This window comes from Peromyscus maniculatus, chromosome 5 (assembly GCF_049852395.1).
Source record: "Peromyscus maniculatus bairdii isolate BWxNUB_F1_BW_parent chromosome 5, HU_Pman_BW_mat_3.1, whole genome shotgun sequence".
NCBI classification, from domain to species: Eukaryota; Metazoa; Chordata; class Mammalia; order Rodentia; family Cricetidae; genus Peromyscus; species Peromyscus maniculatus.
Window position 1 is genome coordinate 142568621 of NC_134856.1, and position 9206 is coordinate 142577826.

The 9206-nt window shown below is 36.9% G+C and overlaps 1 protein-coding gene across 1 annotated transcript; it reads right to left on the minus strand.

The window, feature by feature from the left end:
* Positions 1-3512: 3512 nt before the first annotated feature.
* LOC102924135 (cathepsin R-like) lies at positions 3513-8589 on the minus strand. The gene is made up of 8 exons (XM_006981718.2): positions 8483-8589; positions 7262-7397; positions 6853-6975; positions 6610-6759; positions 5928-6152; positions 5125-5287; positions 4418-4535; positions 3513-3883 (listed from the first exon to the last, which is right to left on the minus strand). Exons 2-8 carry the CDS (start codon positions 7385-7387, stop codon positions 3784-3786), a joined length of 1005 nt encoding a protein of 334 aa, XP_006981780.1. The 5' UTR covers positions 7388-7397; positions 8483-8589; the 3' UTR covers positions 3513-3783.
* Between the last annotated feature and the right edge of the window lie 617 nt (positions 8590-9206).

The window sequence follows — 9206 nt, forward strand, 5'->3', positions numbered from 1 at the left end:
TGATAACTTCAGTTGTCTTGTTGGTATAGTTATGTCTCAAGTGTTATATTGTAGGTATGGAGAGAGTGGATAACCTTGTCTTGTTCCTGATTTTAAGGAAATTGTTTTGATTTTCTCTTTTTTTAATTTTGATGTCAGCTATGGGCTTGCAGGAAACTGCTTTTATTATGTTGAGGTATGTTCCTTATATTCTTAATATCTCCAAGATTTTTATCATGAATGGGTGCTAGATTTTTGTCAAAGACCTTTTCTGCATCTGATGATATGATCATGTGTTTTTCATCTTCCAGTTTGTTTACATGTCAAGTTACATTTATTGATTTAGATATGCTGAACCATCCTTGCATCTCTAGAGTGAAGCCTATTTGATCATAGTCTATGATTTTTTTATATGTTCTTGGATTCAGTTTACAATTGTTTTATTATTTTTGCATCTATATTCATAAGGAAAATTTGCCTGCAACCCCCCTTATTTGTTTTCCATTTATATAATCTAGATATCAGTATAATTGTGAACTCATAAAAAATTGGGCAAAGTCTCTTCTGTTTCTATTTTTTGGAATAGTTTGAGGAAAATTGGCACTAACTCTTTGAAAGGCTGGTATAACTCTGTCCTACAACCATCTGGCCCTGTGCTGTTTGTTGGTTTGTTTGTTTTTGGCTTTTTGTTTGTTTGTTTTAGGACTTTTGATCACTGCCTCTATTTCACTGGAAGACATGTCTATTTAAAGTGCTATTTTTAAAAATGATTTTAACATGATTTAAGTTTAGTAAGTAATATGTTTCAAGAAAATTATCCACTTTTTTTTAAAAAAATTCCAATTTGGTAGAACACAGATTTTTTTTTTCAAGACAGGGTTTCTCTGTGTAGTTTTGGTGCTTGTCCTGGTAGACCAGGCTGGCCTTGAACTCATAGAGATTCACCTGGCTCTGTCTCCCAAGTGCTGGAATTAAAGCTGTGCACCACCACCACCCAGCTAAGAACACAGATTTTTAAAGAATGTTCCTATGATTCTCTAAATTTCCTCAGTGTCTGTTGTTATATCCCCATTTTCATCTCTAATTTTCCTAATTTGGATCATATCTCTCTGCCTTTTAATGAATTTGGCTAAGAATTTGTCAATCTTATTGATGTTCTCAATTGATTTTTTTGTATCATTTTGTTATTTTTATATTTTATTGATTATAGTCTTAAATTTGATTATTTCTTGACATTTACACTTTTTAGATGTGATTTCTTCTTTTTGTTCTAGACCTTTTGAGTATGTTGTTAAATTATGATTATGAAATCTCTAATTTCTTTATGTAGGCATTTAGTGCTGTGTAGTTTCCTCTTAGAATTTTCTTTATTTTGTCCCATGCAGTTAGCTATGTTGTGAATTCATTTTCAATTCTTGAAATTATTTAATTTCTTACTTAATTTCTGTTTTGAAACATTTTTCATTCACTAGTGAGTTGTTGAGTTTCCATTAGTTTATAATCATTCTGTTGTTATTAATATCCAGCTTTAATTAGTGGCCAGATAGGATGGAGGGTATTATTTCAATTTTCTTGTATCAGGTGAGACTTAATTTGTGTTTGAGTATGTGTCCAGTTTTGGAAATGTTGAGAAAAAAAGATATATTCTTTTGTCTTGAAGTAATATTCTCTATAAATATATGTTGAATATATTTGGCTTATGACATCAGTAAGTTCCAGCATTTCTGTTTTCATTTTCTGGGTAACCTCTCTATTGGCAAGACTGGAGCATTGATGATGCCCACTATAAAGTGTATAAAGGTCAGTATGTGATTTAAGCTATAGTTGTGTTTCTTTATTAACTTTGCTGCCTTTGTATTTGATGCACAGGTGTTAAAAGTTGCAATGACTTCTTGAATTTTTCATTTGATTAATATGTAATATACTTCATTATCTGTTCTCCTAGTTTTGGTTCAGTCTATTTTGACATATACTAGCTGGCTATACCAATTTGCTTCTTAGGTCCATTTGCTTGGAATATCTTTTTCAATCTTCTTACCCTGAGATGATCTCTATTCTTGATGTTAAGGTGTGCTGCTTACATGCAGCAGAAGGATGGATCCTGTTTCTGCATCCACTATGTTTGTCTGTGTCTTTTTATTGTGGAATTGAGACCATTGGTGGTGTTTGTTATCAAGGAGCAGTGTTTACTGATTTCTGTAATTTTATTTAATATAGTACCCACCCCACTTGATTTGCTGGTCTTGGTTTATTTATTACTTCTGCTTTCTTGGGTGTCTATTAACCTCTTTGGGTTGAAGTTTTTCTTCTAGAGCCTAGTATAAGCCTAGATTTTTATATAAACACTGATTAAATTTTGATTTATCATAGAATGTCTTTCTCTGTCTATTGTGAATGAAAGTTTTGCTGGATATAGCAGTCTAGGGAAGCATCTTTGGTCTCAAAGAATTTAGAGAATATCTGTCTTGGCCTTTTTGCCTTCTAGAGGCTCCATTGAGAAGTCAGGTGTTATTCTAAAGGTCTGTCTTTATATGTTACTTTGCCATTTTCCCTTGAAGCTTTTAAAATTCATTCCTTGTTCTGTTTGCTTAATATTTTGGTTCTTATGTGTTGAGGGGAATTTCTTTTTTGGTTCAGTCTACTTGACATTCTGCATGCTTCTTGTACCTTGACAGGTTCATTTTTTGATAAGTTATGGAATTTCTTCTCTGATTATTTTTGTGGCTTTGGCATGAGTGTCTTCTCCTTACCCCATTCCTATTATTCATGTATTTTTTCTTTTCATGGTATGTGTTGTGAATTCAGTTTTTTAGATTTAACTTTTTCTTTGACTTATGTATCCATTTTTTGTGTATTGTCTTCAATTCTTTAACATTCTTTCTTTTGTGTCTTATATTCTGTTGATGAGTCTTACCTCTGAGGTTCATGGTCAAATTCCTGTTTTCATTTCCAGTTTTCCCTTAGTTTGCATTCTCCTTATTGGTTCTATTTTTACTCTCAAGTCTTTAACTATTTTATTTATTTTCTTTCACTGTTTTTATCTTTATTGATTTCTGCCTTTCTTCTGTAAGGAACTCTATCATACTTATAAAGGCTGTTTTAAGGTCTTTATCTTATGCTTTCAGCCATGTTGAATTTAACAGGTCTTGTTGTAGTAGAGTTACTGGGCCCTAGCAGAAGCTGGTGCAAGGATGAAGTTACAGATGAGGTAGAGTGACAGCCCAACACTATGCAGAGGAGGGGCATGCGGTGCCATCTCACTGCACAGCATGGCCAAGAATTGAAACTGGGTAAATTTGTGTCAACTAAAAATATCAAAGCAAAAATCATATAATCTTTCTGGGCGGGGTTGCTGGTGGATAAATAGAACCCTAAAAGCAAATGAAAACCAATGGTCGAATGCATCCATCACATGAGTATGAGAATGAGTAACCCACCCTTTCTCCTGAACAAAAGCACGTCGTTCACTCCTGAATTTAAGATGAATTGTGTGTTTGACCACCAAAACAAACTCCAGAAAAAGAGAAAGAAGATAGAAATTATGCTTGAATTTTAATGTTTTACTTGCACAATCATTAAAACTGAAAGAAATTGCTGCAGGAACCATGAATATTCCTTAGTGAGAGCAACAGTTATATGTTCATAATGTCAAATAACTGAAAGCTAAGACAATTCACATGGCAATGGGACTCTACTGGAACTCAGCTCTTTAATACACCAGGGAAAGGCTGGTCACTGAAGCAGATGGCATTATTCAGGAAATGCCGTCACCTGCCAAGTACTTCCTCATCACCATCAGGCTGCTCACACGATGGGATAGTCAGCGTATGAAGCAATTGCACAGTGGTTGTTCTGGTCTTTGGCAATCTTCATGTATCCCTGAATGCCCCATTCATCACCCCAACTGAAAGGAATTGTGGCTTCCGTTTAGTAGAAGAATAAAAGCATGAAGACATTGTAGTGTCCATCCCCATAACACAAGTTCTTGGAACATGGACACAGGACATACTTCAAACAAATATGCTGGCCAGATTAGACAGTGAACTCCTACATCAGTGAGAGACACTGCCTCATTATAGAAGTTGGATAATGATCGAGAAAAAACTGGTGTTAGCATCAGGCCTCTACACATGTCTACTTGCACACACATGTATCCACAGACATGCAAACATGTGTATATATATATATATATATATATATATATATATATACATATACACACCACTTATATATGTACAAGGGAAAATGAGAACAGTTTTTTTCAAGAACAGAGAACTGTTACAAAGTTCTCTAGGGAGCTATCCAAATACTGACTGCAACAGGCAATCTCTTCATGAGTTTTCTGGAAGGGTAGCCAGTGTTCTTAACCACTGACTTATTACCTCTCTAGGCCCTGGAATTTTACATATATGTTTGTTTTATGTTTGGCAGGCCATACCTGTTTTTGACAAGCCAGTATTTTTTGCCATCAGTTTCTTCTCCCTCAGATCCATAACCAACAACCAGAACTACATGATTCACTGTTGTGTTGCTGCATTTTCTGTCATGAAGAATACCTGAGAAATAAAATGGAAGCTGGTGTGAGATGCCCATGACACCTGAGGTAAGCATTTTCCAAGATCCCTAAAATGATATAAAGTACAATCAGACCTCACGGTTGGATGAATTGTTACCAAGATTACTAACACATATAGGATTTCACAGAAAACTCAAGAAATACAAATGAGCATAAATTTGTTGAAAAACATTTATCTATGTGCATATAAGATGACTTCTTGGAATCTTATGTTTTTGCTACTGCAATTTCATGCAAAGTTAAACTCACAATTTATAAATTGCTTAATTCGAGATGTTCTGTTACAATTTGATTTTAGATATTCAGTCTCTTTATATGTTTAAAACAGCCAACAAATGGAGAAAAACTGAAAGATTATATGGGCAATAAATTTTATGAATTATAACATATTAACTTGCATGTGGGGGTCATATCAGATGAAAAACCTAACTCAGTATTATTGAATGAACAGGAGGAAAAATCTAGAAACCCAAATGTTCATACCACATTTTATATATAAAAGTGAGCCCATGAATATGTAGTGGCACAGGGATATCACAATTTTTTTTAATTTCATAATATATGCTAACCTCTCTTATAGAAGACGAACAAATTAGAGGCAACATGAACTCCAGCAGAGATGGGCCCAATAGTTGCTACAGCAGCCATTAGACTATCCTCATTTTGTGGGAGGGATACAAATCCTGAGATTTTGGCAGCAGAATTCTTTGGATCATACCTGCATGGTCCTTCCTTTAAAAAACAAAGAGTTAAGAGGCTCAGTTACGGCTGGGCGGTGGTGGCGCACTCCTTTAATCCCAGCACTCAGGAGGCAGAGGCAGGCAGATCTCTGTGAGTTCAAGGCCAGCCTGGTCTACAAAGTGAGTTCCAGGAAAAGGTGCAAAGCTACACAGAGAAACCTTGTCTCAAAAAAGAAAAAAAAGAGAGACTCAGTTACTTCCACCCAAGTCCTAGAGGGCAAGAGTCACAACCACAGCACTCTTCCCTTTTCAACTGAGCACACTCAAGTATGGGCTGTTATAAATCATCTCAGGAAGTGAAATGCTACTGGGAGATTTGGAACAGAAAATTAATTCTCATAGCTTCAGTGATAACCAATTGGTCTTCCTATCCATAAGAAATATGAATGGTGGAGCAATCTGTTTAGTGTGTACAATAGATTGCATATTCTCCCTGTGCACAGAAGCAAGGGAAGCTGCACTAAACTCTCCCCACCAGAAAGCTATGCAAATGTCAATGTGCTTATGACAGCACTGATGATGTACAGAGTGATTCTGCCAACTAATCTGAGCTCTGAAGACAGTTAATTATCTCTACAGTTGTTCCCATAATCCAAGTTGAGTTGAAACGGCAACATAGGAGGTCCACTTACTCTTCCTTCATATGGGTAGGTTGCTTCAGCCTCCACACCTCCGTTGTGCAAAACATATTCATAGCCAATGTATGGATCACCCCAATCACAGCCATTATTGCCATGTGGTTTAGAACAGTCGACTAGGTTCTGAACACTCAGACGGGTGAGGTTGCCAGTTTTTTTGAACATCTGTCCTTCTATGGCACCAGTCACAGCAAAAGCCCAACAAGAATTACAATATTCCTAAGCAGGAAATAAAATACAAGCATCCACAAACAAATACTAATATACTGTCAACATAGACAGCATAATAATTTATGAAAATTATGTACTAGTGGTTGACAAATACCTAGGAAAGGATGGTTAGTCTCCTAGAGAACATGACTTCTGTTACTTTGCTCATGCCCCATTGGGTGTCCACACACATGAACATTTGAGTAGGACCTATTGGTTTTATGGATTATTAATGACAATAAAATGGGACATAAATTATACAAAGAGATGGGGTAGAAGCTAATAATTAGAGAGTGTGTGTGGTAGATTGCTAAAATCAATAGACACTGTAAAATTGTACAAATCATTCAAAAGAAGAATATTATTTTAAAAATGAACTTCAGATCTCTCATTGTGCACACAAAAGTACCAAGTTCTTTTCCTCTTCAACATAGTTTAAGAATATGGGCTTGTGATACTGTCATACCTGGTCCTGCACAGGAGTCACATAGCCTTTCTTTCTCCAGTCCACAAATTTGGGGAAAACACCACCAACTGCACGCTTCCTGATGCTTTTCCCCTTCCTATGAATCCGGACTGGAATATTATTCATTTTTTTCCCAAATTCTTCCACAGTCTTCAAGGAAAAGTCCACAAATTATTTATAAAACAGAGGACTCCATGTAAACACTCAAGAGAACACAGTGTGAAGAATCCATGTCACACTCACCATGTCACCAAAGCCGTTCATTTCCATGGTGAAGCCATCCTTACCCAAGCCGTTTTCCCCATTGTGACGTTTGATCATTTCCATGTTGTTTTCCCATATTGATCTCTTTAGTTCTTCTTCCTCCTAGAAATGAAAATAGTTATTTCTAATTAATTTCTGGACAAGCTGACCAAGTAGATTTGCAGTTATAAGTAAATAGAGGCCAAGGGGAGGGATTTCAGTATACTGTAGCCACACAATCTCCACATATTGAGGAAAAGGAAATCAGGCCACTGTGTGCTCACAATGATTGTGATTAGATAATCTCTTAGTGGGGCATGAGGTCTTTGACTGTTAAGGTGCCTTGACACTTGCAACAGCAATGTCAATTCACTCTGAGGCTCTTCTGGACAGTTTCTAGGTTACCAACCATGCTGTATGATTTTTCATATTTTATCTTCCATTCTTGCCATTCAACATCCAACCTGGGATCAAGGGCTAGGACACCTGAAGCCACTTCCAAGCACAGGATAGCCAGGAAGAAAGCAGGAGTCATAATTCAAGACCTGGGTTGGAAAAAAGAAATTAAGACATGACTATATTTAAACATTTAAAGAAATATTTTATGAATGATAAATTAAGTAATTTATGGTCAATAAAATTTTTTGAAGTATTCTTCCAAATACTACCCCAGAGACTATAGAAAAGGCTGAGAATGTGTTTGAACCAAATCAGCCACTGGTTCTTATTAGATCAAACATAAAAATGAAGAATACATGCCCAAAATTCTAGCAATAAAAACTTCAGGTGTACTGCATCTTATTATTTCAGAGAGCTCTCCATACATATGAAGGACCAGATGCTAAAAACAACCGAGAATATAGACTATCACTGATTTGCAATTTATATGATATAAAACTTCCATTATGTGGTATCAACTCCTAGTTTCAAGATGAGCTCAATTTATGGGCCACATAGTATCATATCCCTTTTTAATATAACACAGGATTAGGTCTTCTTGTCTTTTACCCTTCCCTTCTTGAATGGAAGCTTTGTGAAATGTCTTCTATAAAGAATGTAGTAAGAATCAGTTACTATTCCTCTGTCCCACAGCTAAGACCATGAGACCAAACTCTCTACTAACTAGGTCAACTAGAATGGTGTCACATGGGGAAAGCATATAAAGTCTGATCCAGGAGTTCAGGTAAAGTACAATAGAAAACCACTCACAGGATTTCATGTTCAGAACTTTCTGGGTCTCTAAAGAAATGTCCCCAAAGCACCTGAATAGGGACATGACACCTTTTACAATATCTGCACATGTCAATTGAAAACACATGCACAAAGAGATTGTGTGCAATTAACAATCTCTATTGTCCAGGAGGTGAAAGTGATGGTTACTGGTGTTCAAAGGACCAGATGTAACACTCCACGGACAGACCCACATTTGCACTTAACAGGAACTTATACAAAGCCGGGCCCAAGAAGGGCCTGATTTCCTCTTTGCCCTCTTCACTCCTCCATATAGCAGGGCTGCTGAGCCTTAGCATATATTCTCCTTTTGGGGGATCTGTCCCATCCTCCACAGAGTCTCTCACGGCTCCCCTACAGGGCTACATCCCATCCTGCCTTTGCATTGGCAGGGCCTCACCTGTGGTGACTTCTGCTGCCTCAATGTGTTCCACACACTCAACTCTTCAGAAATTGCTGAGGCCCTGGGATCTGGCCCAGCAACATCTCACTCAGAGTTTAAATACCAAATATGTATACAGTTGTCATCTCTCCTCAATCATACTCTTCTTTTGATTGGCTGTGTTGGTTACTGGAGTAGGCCTTCAGGCACTGGGACTTCAGGCTTTTTCTGAGATATAATCTCAGCTTGTCCCTGTGGGGTGGGTGTAGGCTTCCTCTGTGGACAGTGGGGAGCTGAATTTGTTAACCTTGTCCAAGGAAGTTAGATAAGAATCCTGTAGGTCTTGGATCATGTTATACCTAACATTTTGTTAGCTGGTTATGTCCCTGGAAAAAACTGTGAGATGTTGTACCAGAACAGTTTAGAATGGGAGGTTTTGGTTACCACCCCTTGTGTGGGCTTAGTTATTACATTATATTTTGTGTTTAGTTCCTAACTATGGTGTGATCCCATGATAACACAGACCCTGAGATATTCTATTAACCTGTACCACAGTGATATTGAGCTGGATAGTGATCCCCAAAGTTGATAGTGATATTCAAGTTGAAGCCTAAAAGGGGATATGAATGGTTTGATATGTGTGAGGTTCTCTAGAAACTCTGTAATTTTTTTTCTCTTTTGAGAGTTACACTGAGCAGTCATCTAGAAACACCATCTTACCTGTAACTCTTCATTATGGCAA